This window comes from Lissotriton vulgaris, chromosome 4_1, assembly GCF_964263255.1.
Source record: "Lissotriton vulgaris chromosome 4_1, aLisVul1.2, whole genome shotgun sequence".
Taxonomy (NCBI): Eukaryota; Metazoa; Chordata; class Amphibia; order Caudata; family Salamandridae; genus Lissotriton; species Lissotriton vulgaris.
In genome coordinates this window covers 1,396,275,991-1,396,297,051 of record NC_141691.1, presented here as the reverse complement: position 1 = coordinate 1,396,297,051, position 21,061 = coordinate 1,396,275,991, and the positions used below count along the sequence as shown (strand labels likewise).

Below are 21,061 nucleotides of genomic sequence, written 5' to 3'. Positions count from 1 at the left end.
GGGACTCGATACCACAATATTTGCCTCAAATAGTCAGAAGGAGGTAAATCACAACACCACAGATAGGGACTACGTGTTCGGATGTGTTGTACATTTTGTTAGCGCACGACGGGGCTGGTTAAGAACGCTAGGAAAGAATCACGCTTTGATGGGGGCCGGCACAGATAGAGACTAATAGATTTTATTGGCTTTACTCTGACAGGATCGGTTTAAGAGATATGGACTTGCACTTTATTGGACATTGATATACACTACAAGGTTGCCACCAAATATATTGGGTTAGAACCTTGTCCAAGAGCTTACTTGGGAATTAGTATCACTAACATATTCTGTGTACCTTCTTGGAGAATGCCTCTTGTCCACTCCCCTCACTCAACCCTCTCCGTGTCTGTGGGCCTGGTTGGGGGTGTCACCTTTGTCTTGCCTCGGCTTCCCTTGATGGGCCCAACTCTATTTGCGTTGGTAACAAAGGTTGTTCCTCAACCAAAAGTTAAGGCAAGTCTGGCTTGTGGTGTTGTAGTGCTCAGGCAAGAGGCATTACTGACCAGGCAATTTTGACGATAGAGCTTGGAGATAAGGGGCGGAAGGCACTGGAAAGGAGAGTAGGCCCTGCCAGAGGGCAACACATGGAGCGCAGGATTCGAGGATTGTAGAGAGACAATGAAGAGTGGGTAAAGATCTGTGAAGATTGTTCCAGGCCAACAGGAATGAACAGGTTGAAAAGGCCTGGCAAGGGCACGATCAGGCTCCAAAGCCTTATCTGTACATATCAAAACCAGATGGCATAAAAAAAAAACATTTACCAATGGAGCCGGAGCACATTTACATTGCCAACTAAGGGAGGAGTCATTATACCTTATGACTGGAAAGACTTCTTAAAAGAAAAACAAGTTGCAAACATCCGAGTCCAACATTAGAGGGCAATAGTATGCACAGCATGTGCATTAATAGTCACACATGCTATGAACACAAATGTTTTGAAAATTGTAAGTATAATCGTAGGACTCAGCAATGTTCTCTTTTCGTGGTCATTCAGGTCCACAATAGGCTACATGTAAGGTTAAGCCATCAAAATACTAATGTGCAACTAAAACATAGGAAGAAAAATAAACATTAAAAAGACTTAAGTGCTTTCATGTTATGTTTATTGTTTATTTTTGTATCAGTCGCTTTGAAAACAAAATCCACGCTTATACACACACCGAGAGAATGTCACAGACATGACTGATGTTTCTTGTTCAAGTCTGGTATGCTTTGTTTTTAAGTACCAACATCCTATCCCGGTGTGATAAGGAATAACAATCGGCATCAACATTTTGTTTACTTTGAGTGAAAACACAAAATGGGGGCTAGGGAGGAAGTGAAAAAAATAATGCATTTCAACCAATAATTATTATTGCATAGTAAAACAGCACTGTCTCCAATTGGTACCAAATGTAAAGGGATTGGTGGCTAAACTTTATTTTTGTCTTGTTTACCTATTTATGTATTTTCATGACAGAGCAAAACAATTTGAGAGCTGCAATGTTGCTTAAGAAGGTCTCAACTATTCTTGACCAAAACAGACACTTTGTGTTTACATTCTCAGAAGACTAAAATGCTGCATTTCAATTCCAATTATTTGTCCAAAGTAGTTTTTGGTTTTTAATATTTTTGTCTTATGGTATTTAGATTCTACAGTATGACAAGACTGTTTAGCTACAATCATACTGTGCAATGTTCAAAAACCTTTTGGTAACAAAATTAAGAGCCAACCAATACAAGTTTAGTAAAGAAACTATGTTCCATGTGAATTGGAAAAATATTTTGCGCTAAAAAGCAGTTCCATATTTTTTTTTCTTCATAAAAAACTGCATTCCTTTCAGTTTTATGACCATAATTATCAAGCAATTTGGTTTGTCAAAGAACATTCTTCCTGGTTCTATACACCATGCAGTGATGATGTCATAAAATCCTTTAGATGAGGAAGCTGGCGGTAATAATGGTCTCCAAAGTAATTTAAGAATTACTCTGGAGCACAGTACGACAGCAATGGTGCCCATTCTCAACACCATACTTTGTTAAAATCCCACAAGCGGGAAACACAAACAACTCTGAAAACACCGAAGTACTGTTGCACATCTAGTGTGTTTCCATGGTTTTGTTTTTTGATTGCCATTCAAATTTTACTGCAATTTCCATTGGTCATTGGCAGTTGACATTAATCACTGCACGAACACCTTCAGAAGCAGCAAACTTGTGTTTCTCTTACTGAAAGGACATCCCTTTTGTTCTCTGTATGTTAATCATCAAATATTCTTGGTGGCCCATCATCATCAGTAAAGAACGAAGAACTCTTTCTTCCATGCTTCTGCACATGATCTTCATTGCATTTCTCCAACCTTTCAATCTAGAGCAGGTAAAGGAAAATAATTAGCAAAGAAACGAACACCCTCAAACTCAAAAATCAAGTTAAAGCTGAAGCACTAATTATCAAAGGCAGAAAGATGAAAGGAAAAGTTACTTACTTGCAATCCAAATTCTCAAGCGTAGGAATATTTAGTGAAGTCATGAACAGTGAAGATCTCTGAATGCAACAGAATCGCAGGACACATCCACAAGAAAAATAGGCATGCACATATGCTAATTTAATGACACTTTTTTTTCTTCTTTTATATGAGTCAATTACATTTTCAACGTGACAGTGCAAACTCCAGATTTTACATAATATATGGATGGGAGTGGGCATATGCACATTAAATCTTTACTCAGGGACGTCACTGTGCCTTCAAGACACCAAGTTGACTACTATTGCACAAAGCACAGTTTCAGCAGATGTTGAAGCTTGTACCAGAAATGTGGGCTAACCAGCAATACGACATAACATGTATTTGTAAAGAAAAGATTGTAATTGCTACCTAGCCTCAATTGTACTCACTTTAACTACCATGGAAGGATGAAAGGCCGAGTGTACCCATCTTGATTCAAACATCTGTTCAAGGGGGTCAAATAGAGATTTTTAAAATGGATGTATTAGTACACCGATACCAGGCCTAGCAATGTTCTTCCACCAACTATGTCGGAACGGAAGCAGCATTGAACATCAATTTTGTAGAGAACCTGAGAAAGAGCTAGGATTTGAATAATTTTCATTATCCATCATGGGGGGGGGGGGGGGGGGGGGGGGGGTGTTCCACGGATATTCATGAACACTCCACAGAACAGCACGCTCACATTTTCTCTTTAAGACCGTGCCAAAATACTAGAGGCAGAAGTCACAGTTGGATGTCTGGTGACAGGTCTATAAAGCTACATAAACATTTTGCAGAAATGGTCTCATCAAATCAGACTAGAGAAGCAGTGCTTTGCAAAAGGTGTAAACTCATTCAGTTAGCTGCTCTGCAAAGTTCTGCACTTGAAACATTTAGGAGTTTTATAGTGAGGGTTGTGTACCCTTGTGATTACACCCAAGCACAATATGAAGCAAACATAACACAGAAGCCCTGGTGGGAGAACACGCATCCTTTCAGGTATGGAGGGACCCCCAAGCTGATGTATGACAAAGGACCTTTGACTGAAGAACATCATTAATGCAAGAATGAGAGTTCTATATAGGGTTATGGTGGCTGGTTTACTATTGGTTGAATGAGCAAGCCCTTTGTCCTCCCAGGAGGGATCTGTTCATTCCTGGTAGATAAAGAATTACTGCAGACAATCTAACAAGCCGTGGCTTGATATTTGCAAAAAAAAAGGTTACATGCAAAAACGGCTTTTGTTTTGCCTACAGGGTACCTTAGAGCTATTTTTGTATTTAAGGAGTCCATTGATTTTTCCGTCAATATAGACCGGAAAAAATAATTTGAAATGCCTCGACAGGAAGGGTTGGGTGGGCTCTTATGTTATCTTACTCCTTTGCAACATTGTCTATTCGTTAAAATAGAGTTCATAGTTCACTAAACCTGCCTGCAGAAGAAAGACAATAGGAAAGCAGACTTCCTGCGTGGTCTGAAAGGAAAGGATAATTAGCACTATATCAAGTTCCCTAAGAGTGGCAGGTATCCTAATTACGGATGCAGTTCCACAGAAACATTAGAGAAAAACATGCCAGAAAGGATTTTCCTATAAACTGCAAGTAATGCCATGTGTACTTTGAGATTTAAACTGTAAACCAAGTTTTTCTAGTTGTAAGAGATAAGGAAATATTTCTTCTTGGCACTTCACTGGATCAATGTTCCTGATAAACCATAAGGAGAACTTATTTTATGTAAACATACAAAATAGTTCAGAAGGCCTTCGCTTCTTTCCATCATGGGAGGCTAAACTGTCTATACTGCAATAATTCAGTATCCAGGCCACTAATTTAAAAAACAAAGAGATGGCGTATTCTCTGCAGAACGTCCAGCCAGGGCAACAGGCTCCTGAGTGGTGCTTTCACCAGGTGAACATCAGTGTCTGTATTACTTTTTCACTTTCTTTGTTCCGACTTGCCTAAGCTGGCCACCTCACACGAGGCTTCTGGCAAACCCTGTTCCCCGCTGATGACAGGTGAGACCACTGGACATCAGGCCCTTTATGCAGGAAGCTGATCTCTTGCCTTTGTCCAGAGGGCTGATCAGTTGTATGATTTATCCTGCTGCCTGACCCCAAGATGGCCGCCACACTCAAAGCTTAATCTTCTGCATATAAAATGGTGTGTTTTTTTTTTAGGTGGCAGAATCCCTTGTCCGACCCAGAGATGGCTGCCACAGTGGTGCTTAACCTCGATGTGCTACTACTCTTGGACATCGACCAGACCTCGAGAAAATCCCCCATCCGGCTCACCCATCAGGACATTGAACCTGAACTTGCCAGAGACTGTGGAGACCTAGCACTCTGGCTGATGCCCGGTGGAGCTACCTCGATAGATATAGAGGAGATGGGCCATGGAATTCCCCCTCGACCGTCACCTACCCAGCCGGACTTTGGGCAGACTCTCCTTTGTCTCTCCCTCCTACCTTACCCCCTACCCTTCTACACTCCATTTATCTAGTCTTCTTTGCTCTTTAAATGTTTTCTTGCAACAGATGTAACTTTGTAACAATGTGGAACCGCATGTAAAGCGTTCCGATACCTCCGGGTCTAGCCAGCACTATATAAAACCTATTAAATAAAGATCACCAAACCAAATAAAGGGTTAGGTGGAAAGGCACAGAGAAAGGTCATTGACCAGCTGATCATAAGCATATTTCTTGGGTCTGGGGATGAAGTACGTCTAGACATTTGGAGCAGTGCTACTACAGACTCCTCTCCCTCCACAAGAGAGAAAGGGATTTCCCTCTGAAAATCAGCAGCCACCACATCCTTTGCGCACACTCAGTCTAGAGTATTGGCATCAATGATCTTTAGAAATGACAGTCGGCTAGCTTCCTGGTGACCATACACAAGTAGCAATCTATACGAGTAAAGGTGGTACACTTTGGCCTCGTAAATGGAAATAATATTTGGTCCTTGCAGGAATTCTTTTTTTTACGAAACGGTCCTAGTGTGTAAATGGCAAAAATGGAGAGATCCTCCAATACAATATTGTGAGTCAGCAGGAGAAATGGTTGACAGTTCAGTCTGAGCTAGAGTAAGTTCCTGAGAAAACACAGTTACTCTGAACAATGTTGATCATATTACATAGGACCATTTCATTGATAGAGGTACTATGTTCCTACACCGGAGTGTGAAGGGAAGGACGCAAGGCATCAAAAACCACTGTCAATGAGATGTAATCACAAAAATATTATATATGGTGCCTTTACAATTCAATGCAATGGATGTGTTTCCTTTGAAGGAAGCAAGCAACTCGCCGAGACTTACTTGCGGGTTTTATTTTGAAAGAATGCATGGAGTTTTTCCAATGTTTAAGAAATGGACCATTATCAAATGATTTGGAATTTTATTTTCCTTTCATCTAGTTAAACCAAAACACTATGGTGCAGCATTAGCAATGTTTAAATGCTCTCAAAACATAACACTTGGAGTCAGAATGCCAGTCAGGAGAGACACACACCTACACAATATCGGAGAGGGTGAAAAAAGTTGGTATTTCTAAAGTTAGAATCGAAAATTGTTCTAAGTTAACATTAGTAATCACAGTGGTAAAATAATCTGTCTTGTTTGTATAAGTAGTTCTATCTTCTTCATGCATAGTATGGAATTCTGAGATAAAAGCATTTCCTCAGATTGGATTCAATACCAAAACGTTTTCTAGTTACCAATGAACATTTTCTAAGTATAATGTAGATTAATTAAAGAAGAGAAACCAAACATAGCATTCACCCTTATTGGAAGTAGCACCACTGCTGACCTGTTAAAAGGATTCCACATGGCTGAATTATCCTGGTGTTGGCATTAACCTTCCCCATTCCCAGTCCCTCTCCACAACTGTACATGGGCCACATAATACAAAATTGGTAAGGATTTACAGACCATTCCTTAACACTGTGTTGTTCCAGCCTCTGTCAATCATTCACCACCAATAAAAATAAAATGTAATCACTTTCGCTGTCAATGTTGCACTATATTAAAAGGTCAACATCTCTTTTCAGATTTGTTCAACATGTTTGGGATAGTTGGCACACTTTTGCAGAACCTTTGCAAAGCTAATGAAAATACCCTCTTTATGGTCCTTTTGGTTAGTTTACAGGGGGCTTAGAGCCTGCCCATTGCTTAGCATTAGCTGGCTTCATCTACACTTATTTCCTTGCTTCTCCTTGTTAGCAGGTGCAGACATAGCTTCCTCTTCATGCGTGTGTTCTTCCCTGAGCTTGGCCCAAGTCCTTTCCTTTTTTCAAATGTGTGTCCTTTCACTGCTTGCGCTTTTGCATGTACTTTGTTACATGTCGTTGTTGCTTGGCTTGCTGTCCTTACATGCCACATCGCTATTTGACCTGACCCCCGGCAACTCCTCTATGGCCCTGTGATGTGTTGCATTGCCTGTCCCTCTCAACCTTTCCTGCGGTCCCTATTGTTGCGTACCACCCCTCTGTGGTCTGTTTTGTTTCATGGCCCCGCCTATTGTCCCTACTTTTGCTTGAGGGGTCCTGTCCTTCCCCTATCTGTCCGTGTTGCCCACACCCACAACAAAAAGAGCGTTGTGACGTGGCCAGCGCTTTTATTACCCCAACCTAATTTTTTTATGAACTTGCAGGGCCCAGCCACGTTGCTGCATACCCTTGCTAACCCTCCCCATCTGGCATGGCTCACGTCCCTTCCCCACAATCAACAAATGTGATACATAACATTTACCTGTACCCAGAGCATTTATCTTTTTTGCAACTGCATTAAGTGCTTTGGCGTCAAATTGCTGTAGTATGTGCTACGTAAAATTACATATAAAATGATGTGTGGCAGAATATAACATTTCCTAGCTTCTGTAACAAAGTTTCAATTCTATCCTCCAAATAATGAGCATGTAAAAAAATTACTTCTACTGTCTGGAATTAGGCAACAGCCGCCAAACGCACTCATACAGATGTCTAAGCTAATGCTTTAAGGGGGGTCTTGCTGAATATAAAAAGCATTATTGCACAAATCCGTTGAATATCACTGCACAGCATGCACTGGATACAGGGCAGCATGTTTTTCAGTAGATGCACACATGCATTGGTGATACCCAAATTGTACAATTTAATGTGCCATATTGCTGAAGTGCAAAAATAACTATTGATGGACAGAATGCAGAGCAATGTCATACATTCACCCAGTAGAGAGATCTGGGCCTAAATCCATCGATGTTTTGCTCTCCATGCCTTCCAGTTTAGACCCAGCCATATGCAAATCAGTCTGGACCATGTTCCCTATGAGGGGCGAAACCCCGAAACCAATCCTAGGAGGCTTGTTTCCAGTACAGGGAGGACTTGGCCTGGCAGTTCGGGCTACACTTCTCATGAGCCACAGGGTCAAGGCTAATTTGCATATGGCTGGGTCTAAACTGTGGTGGCAAGGTGAGCAAAACAACAATGGATTCATCTCTAATCTCTTGACTGGGGGCTGAATGTTTCGATTTGTTCTGCATTTCGTCCTTCATTGGTGTGTCTTTTATATTGCTAAAGTGAGCATTTCAGGAATGACAATGATTCTCAAGCCTATTTTGGAGAAACGAAGATCAAAACTTGTAAAGGGCACTCCCTTTTTTATTATGGCTGTGGAAGGGTGGGTTTTAACAGATCAATTTATGGAGGACTGTATTATAATGGGGTGGGGTCTCTTATATGTCTCCTAGTGACTTCTAATTAACAGATCTGATAAGTGGATGTATAGTCCCTGCTGACGGTCTGCCATTAGATTAATTTGACAACACAGAGTCCAATTCCAACCGGTCTTTCGTTTTTGACAATTGCTTCTGAATATAGCATATAGCTGTCCAATTGTGCCTGTATTAGCACTACTCTATGGCACAGCTGTTTCTATAAAGCCTGCACTTCACTTGAGTTACAGCACAATGATGTGCTTGCTGTAGGTTCTCTCGTTGCGACTGCTTGCCCTGAATTTACATTCCTGGAACATGTACTCCCACATACAGAACAAGCTTCAGTGGCTGAATAAGACAAATGTATTGTCGGGCATATATTTTCTAGACCCACAGCCATCTTTGACTATCAACCTGGTTGGCCATGTAGATAGTCATGGGTAACTAGGGGTCAAGAAACGAAATGCCCAGCAATACATGTGTCTTGATGTACTATGGCTCTAACAAAACTAGATCTTTCCAGACCACAGTCCCTAATGACAACTGGCTTGCCAAACATTTCAGTAACACACACAAGTCTAGGCTTGCATTTGGTACTAGAGTACTGCATAACCTCCGTTATTCCCCAAAACATTTTAGGACTGTCATCACGGTCCACGGACAGCACATCGGGTAAGGCGAATAAATATTAAACACACGCTCTCCATAGTGGAGTAGGCTTCTGCCTCCACTGAATTTAGTGTGGCTCTATTAGCTGCAGCTTTCAGTGCCATTTCGTCACACTGATTGTTAAATTCAAGCAGTGCAGTAACAGATTTTACAATAAACCAGAGTCATTTGAAGTGACCTGGGGAATAGGATCAAATAGATACTAATCCTTGAAATTCAATATCAGCAGGAAGTTCCCTGATGAACGTGTTACTTGGCACCAGTAATCTTTCTGGTGGATAATCCACCTAACCGCAGATTCCTCACCATTTGAATATCCCCAAGCGCCAGAGTGAATCCAGAGATTTTTTTCAGAACATTGTTCCTGTGTGCTTGCAAATAGTCATGTAACTTCGCGTCAGCTTCACCCCAGTCCTGGAAGTGACACCAGAGACACATAACTGCAACCCCTGTGCACGGACGTCAGTGTTTTTTTTCTTGCCTTAGACCACAGCTCAATAACTGATGAGATTAAACAGTGTGCAGATCTCTAGCTGGAGAAAAAGTATGGAAAAGGAGGACACCAAACCACAGACAAGGCAGGAGGGAGGGCAGTGAAGAATCTGCGGTTAGCTAGAGTATCCACCAGAAAAAGCATTACCAAAATTAAGTAACTCAATTCTGATGGACGCTTCAAACCACAGAATCCTTACATTGTAAGTAGATACTAAAGCAGTACCTTCCACAGAGGTCAGTTTGTGGAACGGTTCAGACCAAAATGTCCTGCAGGGGTTAAAGGGCTATATGACCATCCCTGCCGGACCGGACGGTCCAGGCAATAATGCTTTGTGAACATGTGCACTGATACTCAGGTAGCTGTTCGACAGATATCCAAGAAAGGTACTCTATGCACCAGCACAGAGGTGGAAGCCTTGGCTCTGGTAGAATGAGCCCTCAGGGCTTCTGGCGGCCGCTGCTTAGCCAAGTAATAGATTTTAATACAGAGGTCTATCCATCGAGGTGGTCCGCCTTTACATCGCTTTGCTTTTTACTCCAACAGAGAACCCCACAAAGAGCAGATTGTCCACCCAATGGTCCTTGGTTTAATCGATCTAAATGCATGTTCTTTTGGGGTCCAAATGAGGAAGCCTCTACTCTTTCAAGGAGGAGGTGGAGCAAAGAATGTCAGAGGTTGACTGGGCTGACAACCTTTAACAGCACCCACTGCAAGTCCTTGTAGGGCCATGGAAGACACAAGCAAGACATCCAACAGCTTTGCCAGTAATGAGTCCAGATTGTGGGAATCACATCAGGTCAAAAACCTATCCTTGTGCCCAGAGTAGACAGATTTAACAGATGGGTACCTGGCTGCCAAAATAACAACATGGGGAGGGTCGAAAGCTGTCAACTGCTGCCACTCAATCTCCACACATTAAGGTGTGGTTGCGTGGTTTGGATGCAAGACCCTGCTCCACTGATCATCTTCAGAACTCTAGGCGGAGAGGCAGAAAGACTTACTGAAGTCCAGAGCTCTGCTCCATCTGGAATGTGTCTCCAAGGGAGGGAGGGCGGGGGGGGGGGGGGTAGGGGAGTCCTATTGGGAACTCCAGCACGCACAAATGTTGACATTGCATGTTCTCAGAAATGGCGATAAGATCGAGCCATGATTTCCGCATTGCTGGGAGATGCTGTTGGCTGCCTCGGGAAGCAACTGCGATTTGTGATCCGCTAGGAGTCGCTGGCTGAGTTTATCCGCCATGGCGTTCGAGATCCCAGCAGGTGGTTCATGATGAGGGAAAGGCCAGAGCACAGACTCCTGGCACAGTACTCGGAACTCCACCCTGCTTCTTGCAATACCACATGGCAGTAGTGTGGTCTGGGAGGGCCTGACTAGCCTCCCTTTCGATGGTTGGAAGGAAGGCTTTTAACACAGACTCCAACACATTGATATGAAACAAGAGTCTCTGCTGGAGCCCGGGCTCCTCTGATCACTCCAACCCAGAAATGATGCATCTGTCACCACTGTCAGTCCTAGGTGGATTAGGGAGAGTTGTCTGCCACTGGTGCAATTGCAGTTGAGCAGCCACTACTGTAAGCCTTCTGCAGTCTCCTACAACACCTGTATAGCATTTGACAGGTTCCCTTGGTGCTGAGCCCACTGAGACGTGAGATCCCACTGCAGACCCACATCTGCCATCTAGCTACAAGCAGATGGCTAGATCTCAGAGTGATTCTCACGGAGATCCAGGTCAGAGGTTGAAACATCAGTATCAAAGTCTGAATGCCCTGGACTTTTTGACCTGGAGAGAAGGCTCAGAACTGCACCGTTTCCAGAATGGCTCTGATGAGCAGGAGCCTCGACAAAGAAGTCAGATGTGACTTTTGCAAATTGATCAAGAACCCAAAAGAAGTTAGGAGGTTCACGGTCATTTGGAGGTTGGCCTATGATAGATTGTGATGAGCCCACCTTCAACAGCCAGTTGTCATGGTAGGGAAAGACTGGTATATCAACCTCTGAAGATGTGCTGCGACCACCACCATCACTTTAGTAGACACTATGGGGCACTGATGCTGAAGGGTGGGCTCAGAACACTAAAAATGCTCTTGGTCCACCTGGATCTGCAATGTTGAACAGATGGCGCTGAACATAGTGCTTAATAGAAAGTCTTCCACCTCTCCTGAAAACAAACAGCCCAGATATTGATCCTTTACTCAGTTTACCCATTTTTTAAATAAAATGAATCTGCAGGGATAGCTGGATTACAATTCTAGCATTACTAAGGCAGGCTTACCTCCACAAGGAAGTCAACTTCATTATCAGCTGTAATATTCAAACCAGAGACAGCATTGAAAAGCTCCCGATCACCAAGAACATCTGGAACACCACCTTTCTGGAAAAACTGTTATAAAATAAAATACAAGTGTTAATATGTTTTTTTTGTAAGAAAATATGTAGAAGCCAATAAATAAATAATTCAGAAAAAAGTATCTCCTATATAACATTTTGGCAATTTGGAAAACTTGTGAAAAGGTTTCCAATTTGAAAAAAGAAAAAAAGTTCAATGCTGAGGCAGGAGCATAAATAATAGAACTGTGCCCCCGCACCACCCCCACCCCCAATAGACTGTATAACATGGCTATCAGTTCTTCTCAATACTACTAAAATGTGCCTGTAGATCAAGGGAAGCCCCATGTTTATGCTGGATTATTTCTGTGATGCACTACTAATGCTGTGCAACTTCCCCTGGGCTGAAAGTAAATCATAATGTATGTGCTGCCCTTGGTCAAAGTGTCCTCGAGTTTTATATATATATATATATATATATATATATATATATATATATATACACACACACACACATAAATATACATATATACACACATATATATATACACACACACACACACACACACACACATATATATATATATATATACATATACATATACATATACACACACACATTTATATATTAGGTCTAAATATGCTAGAAATTTGAACTATCAATGCCTCATGCAACCCAGCACCCATACAGAAGTTGCTCATCTATATTACAGGTTCTTAAACATGGATATTCCCACAGTATTTGCACACAGAATGGTCTCTTTACAGCAAATCGAGTGGATTCTAGAAAGCTTTCAACGGTTTATACTGTGGTTTATACTGTTCACTCAACAGTGCAGTAAAATGAAATTTAAACAAAGATTGAGACAGACAGCTATCTGGGGCTGGCTAACCTGTAAGGTTTGTTTGACAAAAGAACATTAAGAAACTTTACCTAGGGAGAAATTTATGTTAGATCTATCAGAAATGAAAAAGGGCAAAACGACAGCCACAAATGGGCCCCCAACTGAATATTATCAACGTTGCAGGAGTATACTGGTGGACAGGTTGCTAGGAGCACATACGGAGGCACAGTGAGGGAGCCAATGAGAAGTACCCACACTGGATAGGCATCCTGTGGACTGCAGCTCATACCATTCTAGGTCTACGCTCAACATAGACCTGAAACTCCAGAGTGAAGGGTTTGTAAATGGACTGCTGAGAGTAATTAGTACGTTGATTAGAACTGGCTAATCAGGATTTATTCCTCAAAGAAAGACTGCTTAGCTTGAGATGACTGGAACAATTAAAAAGACTTCAGAGACTGTTTAAGGGAGGTTTGTAGTGGCAATGCTCAATATAGAGAAGGCCCAAAATAGAGCTGGGTGGGATGTTCTGCTTGCAGCATTGCACCGTTATAAATGTGTCCCCTAATATGGCATTGATAAAGATACTTTATAAATTGCCTGTTGGACGGTCAGAAGAAAAAAAAAAAAAAAGATACAGGAGAACCAGGCAAGGATGCCCCCATCACCAACGTATCCTAGTTGCTCTAGTGGTGGAACCACTAGCAACAATAATTAGACTCCAGATCTATATGACTGGGGAATACAAGTAGGGTAGGTCATGCATGTGGATAACACATTGGTATAAATGTGGGACACTGAAAGAGCTGCTGTGCTCGTAGCAAAATGCCCATTAGAAAAGTTACAGAAGTTTGCTGCAGCCTTAGGACTCACTACAAACTAGATTAAGTCACAGATGTTCCAGATCGGCGAATTTTGGGAGAATGGAAAGTAGCCATACACACGGTTCAGCAGTAAGATACCGTCACTAAAAAGTATAGTGGCAGATAATTTGCGAGAACGGTGGAGAAATTGCTAAGCTATGTTGGAAAAAGCATGCTGACCCCAAGTCTACAGAAGAGGTTGAGCATCTGAGAATTGTTGAGAAAAATACTGACCTCTCCAGATGTAATGCTATCATAGATTGGGTGAAAACAAAAGAGATCTGGATATCTGTCACTGTACAAAATAGGAGTGAAAACCTGCACTGGTTAGATGGGGTTGAAGGCTAAAGTAGGGGGGGGTCACTTTGTCTGCCCACTGGGCACCTTATGCTGTAGAAAAACAAAGAAGAGAGTGAAGAGATGCAATAAGTCGTGGGCTCAGCCTCCTCTACACGGTATGGAAAACAGTCCACTCTTAATTACAAAAAAAAAAAAACAGTGCTATCCTTACAAAAAGTAACTAAACCCAGGAGAAATACTATATTTCTGACATGGGAGAGACTACATGTGTTCTAAAATGACTCACCCACCAAAAGGCCCCTTGGTGGCATGCTTCATCAGGTTCTTTCCCCCCCCCCCCCCCTCCCCCCCCCTAGCCAAATCACTTAATCTCCCTGTGCCTTACAAAAATAAATGTGTGTCCTCATGTAACGTAACTGGCGCTATGTAAAGTGCTCCAATACCCGATTCGGGTCAAGTTCATGCTATATAAAACTCTGAAGAAAAAAAAAAAATAGGATACACATTTCAAACGAAAAGCAAACACTCACCTCAGTAAGTGTTTTGGGGAGGATGAAATCTAACTTTTACATAGGCACTGCAATGTTGTTTACACAGATAGCAGTTATATAATTTCTGTAACTGACAACAGGGATCATCTTACCTGCGAGACATTCCTGCAGTCCCTGAAGAGAAATTGCAATCCATAAGGATGGGTGGGCTCAACAGACTGACTCACATCAATGAGCCACACCTACAAAATAATTATAGTTTCAGCACTCCCAATGAGAATTCAGAAAACGTTTTTGTTATCATGGTAAACTTTAACAGTGAAGTGCTCACCTTCCCAGCATGCCACAGCATATTGTATTCACTCAAATCAGCATGGACCAGATTGCACTCATTGTACAATTGCTGCATCATCTGCAAAGAGGTGTGAAGTGGAAAATACATTAAACTAAATTACCATTGTCACTGGCAACTAACCAATTTTTACACCGAGAGCATGGAAAACCAGCTGCAACAAATTAGAAAAGAACAGGATAAGCAAAAGCATTTTTGACCAGGGTAATGTCAATACTACATGGAGTCGATTATGGAGAAATACATTGTAGGACTTGCATACTACACGTTCAGACATAATTTGACCACATACAAGTAACATATCTAGTCTTAATGTTTGTTGCTTTATTGACCAATCTTAAATTTCAAAAGATTTCAAAATGGGCAGAGAGAACCACTTTACACAAGAACGCAACACAATTAAACACACGTCTCAAAATGAGATTCAGTGTATGCTTTAAATCTCAGCTAACCAATTTATCATTTTATGAACACATGCATACCCTATAAAATGTGTAAATGGCTAAGACCTCGATAAGCTCCACTCACAAAACACCAAAAAATGGATTTAAATGTAAAAATGTATTTACTTACCCTATTTTAAAAAGAGTAAGTAGCACGATGGCCATTCTATAAATCGACTAACTAAATCAATTCTGGATAGAGGGACACCATTATATTAATCTACAATCCAGGTCTATCATATGAGGTTAACAAAGGAGTGGTATGGGAAACTTACGTAAAGAACCTGATAGTAAGCTTGTTTCATGTCTTCTCCGTTCAGTTTGACATCCTTGAGTTTGGGAGCAGGGACCTGATCCTGGCCGATGAAAGACATCACCAGAACATGTTTCTTGAGCATCACTACTTCAGGACAAGGGATTCCAGCTTTCTGCATTCTGCAAAAAGGTGCATATTAACTCTAAACAAATACATCAAATTAAGGGAATTGCAGCAAAATCCATAGTTACAGTATGCCAGCATTCATTCAGAACAACATGGCAACTTTTCACAAACATTCCCCCTCCAACCAGAATATTTTTACATAGTACTGTTATTCTTTTCTAATTAGATGACATTTATTGAACTCTTTAGTTTATCTTAGTTATGAAATTGCACCTGAATGTTTGCCACACTACTTATTTTACGATATATGGAATTTGAAGTCCTGCATCTATTTTCATATATATTAACTGGTTTGCAGAGTAAACTTCCCTAACATACACCTATTTAAAACATAACCTAGAATACACTTGCAAAGAATTAAGTACCCCTAATTTAAAATAATACATCTAAAATGCCAGCATAGGATGTACTTAACTCCAATGACCCTCAGCAAAATATATCTAGAAATGTATTTCGGGTGTCCCAAAGGCACCGCTGAGAAAACACATTTTATACATACGGACATGCCCGGTGGTTGGTAACTTGTGGTCATGCATAATAAATAAGCATTATAGTCTCACTAGAACTTAAACAATGCATACTAGGCTTAAACCAGAACCCAAAGGGTAGGCAAATGTGACAGGGGTAGGTCTCACTAGGACAGATACTAGCAACTAGGCATTTAGCAATACACTGGAAACAGAGGGCCCAAAATGCATGTTGTGGTTGAAGGACATACTGGAATGGCAACTCTAGAAGAACACCGCGTGAGAACTGTTTAAGTAAACCAAACCTACTAACATGTATGTAGACAACTAATATAGGCCACTAACAAACTAGATTATAATACTAAATAACTAAACTACTCAAATCAAGAATAGAAAAGAACCTCCCATTATCAGAAGCAGATCCAAACATACATGAGACTGGACAGAAAAGGCATTACTAAAGAGTGAGAAAACATTGGTGTTGAATAGGGCCTACATGAATACTTAAGCAATTTAGAGATGTGTGCCTCATAATAAAAACGTGAATGGTAATGAAAAGTTATATGGTGAGAAAAAAAAAGGAAAAAAAAAAATCACAAAAGAATTGCCAAGAAGCTTAGTGGTTTGGAGACACTGGGATTCATATAATGTGCAACTAATGTTTATTCCAGTACTGATCATAATAAAGGCCTTTAGTTATCTGTTACAAAGGATAAGGAGGACAATGACGACCAGGTAGAGGGGAGGGCAAGACTGGATGCTGCTAATTGAAACCTTAAAGTAGTTTGGACATACAAGCATAGCCTGGCAGACAGAGCAAGTTTCAGTGAGGTAGACCTGGAAAGCAGTGCCGGCATATCCAGTATGGACATATGCAGACACACACATGTCTGTTATGAAGATGAGAGCGGGGGGAGAGAATAGTCTACTTACACAGAAAGAAGCGCAATACACCTGCACCCATGTACTGCATATCTACTGCCAACACAGGCAGTAATCACAAATCCTGAACTCAGGGGACAGTAGCCAGCCTCACTCAGGAGATAGTTTGGTGCAATCTAGCAGCTTGGTAGACTCACGAGATTGGAGAGTTTACTAAAGAAATAACGCAAGATCATCCAAAGAAAAGATACAGGGCAACAGCAACAAAAGTATAGAGAGGATATTCGTCCTATAGACAATAGGAAGACTAAGAAGAACTTGAATAACCATTCAAACATCATGACTGCCCATCTTTGACTTATTTGAAGAGCAAAAACTGAAGTAGTTTTAGTAGATACAGTTCTATTGTTAACCGGCTTAAGAGTACCAAAGCCTGTCAGATTACCAACAAACAGTTTTATAGACTATTTCCAGTCACATAAGCACTGGCAGGTATTTAACAGACAAATCACGGAGGGATTAAAATACTCTGAATGCATTAGTCCATTTCAGAGAACACGACAGCACTGATCTTAAATGTTTTATTCAAGCAAGGACAAGAGAAAAAAAACAAGTGAAAACTAATAAGGCTTAAAAGTTACCTGTTCAAGTTATGCTTTTCCTTTTCAGCCCACATGCGGATTATTTTACGTGGATTGAGTTTGCTGAAGCGCTCTTTGAATCTATAGTCATCCTTAATGTATTTGTCACGGTTCTTGAATTCATTGAGAGTAGTTTTAAACACCTTTATGGCACACTCTGAAGGTACTGCTTTGTCATCAATACTGAAAAGAAAAATACACAACATTTAACATTGATTGCAAACATCTCAGCTGTCAAAGGAAAGCATCCATCCAGACACTTGGGGAGTAATGCTTTCTAGAGAAATTATAAAATAAACTGCCTTTCAATACCACAGTTGTATGTTCTATGTAAGTGATAGGTCCCAGAACAATAAAGCACCAACACATTGTAGTTAGGAAACCAGCTTCCAATAAACGTCATCCCTCTACATCCACACACTCTGTTCTATTTTCTATAGACACCTTTAATATTTACAGAAGTGGTATGAATGCCACAAAGATATCTTTTTTCCATGTTTTAACTCAAAGTTCAGCATTCTAGACACACAATAGACCGTAGATGTAACTGCTACAAACAACCACAAAAGATGGTAGCTTAGAACGCAGAACAGAAAGCACTCACCTTCCCCCATTAGCATGGAAGACCACAGATTCCTTCCCAGTACTAAAACAGCCGTTGATAGACTCTAGTGTGCCCGCATTTACCATTTTGTACAACAGTAACCGTGTCTTGGGATCCACTGCTTGTTCCTAAAAGGAAGCAAATTCCTCTTTTACAAAAGTGGAGATGATGGGTAAGAAACATTCATATGCATTACCATGCTGATGCATTAAAATTACAACACACGTCTGATGCATGAGTGGCATTTCATTTGCCTGTGTGGGCCTAGGACTATTGGCCATCTACATTCCAAGAAGGGTTTAAACACGTTTGGCCACGGATATCTCCCATGCTAACATAAACCAAACCTATGCTATAACACGGATTGTAGTTTAGACAGCATATCATGTAATAGGCACTACTATCATACGAAAACACGGACTAGCCAAGGAACACAAACGAATATGTGAAGCCACCACTGCATTAAAGTATATGCACACCAGTGCAGTTGTCCGGCAACCAGCCCCCCGTTCCTCACATAGCACAGCCTGGCAAATACACAGCCACCACACCATGCTGAAGTGCAAAATACTCTACTCAATATCCTGCCCAATTAGGACTTCCATCTTCTTACCTATGCCGTGTGCCACTGGGTTGGGATGTCTAGATGCTGGTCTGTACACCATATGTAACCCACAGTGGCTCCGGTCCAAACTAAGTGTTTGTTTTGCTTGCTTCCGTAAAGCCTTTTATTGTGGAGGGTCCTTCCTACACAACCCGAAAATGCAATAGTAGCCAGGTGTCGGAGGTCAACAATCCTCCAAGATACTGTTGCTTATGGACAGAACTCTAACACTACTTACGTGGGACTACTCTCCTCTAAACTGAAGTTCCTTTATCTCCAAGTTCAAGGTAGAGATATTCATGAAAGCCTTGAAAAAAACTCTGCCCACTGTCACATGCCTTGTACTGTTCCTTTTAGCCTTTTGGGAGAAAGTGTGGACTGTCCCCTCCTGCGTGTCCTATACTAACCAAAAAAGACTATTTTTTTATTTTTTATTAAACACATTTTAGGAATTATGTAAGTCACTACACGATTACCTCAACATTTTCAAATTGACTTTTGGGATCAATCTAAAACACTTCTACATACAGTCTTACAGTATCGTCCAAGAATTCTATTCAATGCAGCATGCACGTTAACACTCCCAAACGTGATCCCAGATATATGGGGCCAGGTCCACTGGTGCATCATACTAGTGCCTGCCAGCCATCCATTAGCTATGAAAGCATCAGAGCAAGTCTTGTACAACCCAGAAGAGAATTTCCACTTAAACACGGATGCCGGTCCTCCCACAAGCACAGATAACTGATGGAAATAGGAGATGGTGGATTGACTAGCAGCTGGCACAACTATCCCCTTCTTAAAGTCGTTGTTTAACACTCGGATCTGCAGGTGTTAGACAAAGGAAATCCTCGGTCCTTCTGGTCAGGACCGATCGCACCGACTTTCCCGACCTTCAACTCCTGGACATGTCAAGTTTCTCTAGGTATCCACATGATTTTTTTCCCCAGCCTTGCCTTCTGCTCTCAAGGAGTCCCCATGAGGGCATGCAAAGTCATGTGTTTGTATTGCAAATGTAACAAGCACCAACTTAACCACTGTTATGTCCATCTTTAGTCCAACACCCAGCCTGACATCCTTCCCCACTCGCTCTAGCCACACAAAACACTCGACTGAGAAGTTGATGCACAGATCAAGGACCTGCAAGACATCACAAAATGATGTAAAGTACCTTCAAGTAGTTGTAGAATGTATAACTTGTATCAGCATGCATGTCATTTGTAATCCTGAGCTAGCCTGTTATGCAGGTTTGTGGTGACCTAACCGTGATAGGACTGCACACCTGTCCACAGTCTGTGGAGCTACTGTCTAAAGAATGTCTATAGGTACATTTCATTCTTGATAATGCTTTTATCAGTCCTTTTGGTAGAAAAGTGCACCTTTTGACATGGTTACCACCACTTTTGGCCTGGTATTTGATGCAATTTCGATAGAAGGGGCACTTGGTTCCTACTATCCTCCGTGCCAAATCTCCTTCCCTAACACTGTACAATTATTCTCCCAATAGGCCATACCTTTAGCACCCCTGTAAATGCCAGGGCCTGGGTACTAAAAAAAATCCCGAATAGCTGCAGCATGTATGTGCCACCCTAAGGGACTCCTCACCGAACTTGGGCAGGCTGCCTCTGCAGGCTGCATGTCTTGGTGCAGATAAAAGTGAAAACACAACATGGCACACATCCCTGTGCGCCATGCCAACAGATACTGCATTCAGTACAGGCAAGCCACCCCTGCAGCCCTATGGCAGCGGGCACTGTACTACTCTTATTGACATACCTGCATGAGCAGATATGCCCCTGTGATGTCCAAGGCAATTCTTAGATGTCATAAGTGAATAGAGAAGCAATTTTACATACATGTGCTGTACACTAATAAAAAAGGGAGTTAATCAGCTTCATGATGGATTCACTGAAATCTATGGTGTTTTGTATCAAATGCCTTGTATTAAATAAACCCACACTGGTTCCAGTGGAGGATTTATTAATACATGCAATCAGGGGCACCTTAGAAGTTCCCCTTGAAAACCTACCAGCCACTAGTGTGCTGGCTGACTGGTGTAGACCACCCTGCCACCACAGACATCTCTGAGCACTGATTTGTTGTCACCTCCTCCAAGCAGGATGGCTCAGTAATCAACATATCAAGGAAGGAGGCTTTAAAGGCCTATGCTACCCATGATAAGTGGTTAAGGCTTCCAAAGAAAGGGGAACACCAACCCCCTACCCAGCGTCCATTTGGCAACCAGGGCAGGCAGGAAATTAGATATGCAGGGAGACGTGGGGCACTACCAGGCCAGTCACACCCCTGAAGTTGAGCTGCCCGATGTCCCTTCAGGAGAATTCCACCATCTTGGTGATGGCAAAATTAGGAACTCTGGGACAGGGTTATGCCCACTTCCCACAGGAAGTGTTCACATAGGGTGTATAGTCACCCCAAGGGT

General features: G+C 41.7%; 1 protein-coding gene across 1 annotated transcript in view; it reads right to left on the bottom strand.

Moving 5' to 3' along the window:
• Positions 1–1,128: 1,128 nt before the first annotated feature.
• The window catches only part of RIOK3 (RIO kinase 3), a 33,273-nt gene continuing 13,340 nt past the window's right edge, over positions 1,129–21,061 (bottom strand). The window contains exons 8-14 of the mRNA XM_086965643.1: positions 18,018–18,145; positions 17,414–17,596; positions 15,257–15,416; positions 14,518–14,598; positions 14,339–14,428; positions 11,635–11,742; positions 1,129–2,389 (exon numbers count right to left, since the gene is read on the bottom strand). Coding sequence (XP_086821769.1) covers positions 2,282–2,389; positions 11,635–11,742; positions 14,339–14,428; positions 14,518–14,598; positions 15,257–15,416; positions 17,414–17,596; positions 18,018–18,145 — 858 coding nt within the window. The 3' untranslated portion in view covers positions 1,129–2,281. The remainder of the gene's footprint in view (positions 2,390–11,634; positions 11,743–14,338; positions 14,429–14,517; positions 14,599–15,256; positions 15,417–17,413; positions 17,597–18,017; positions 18,146–21,061) is intronic.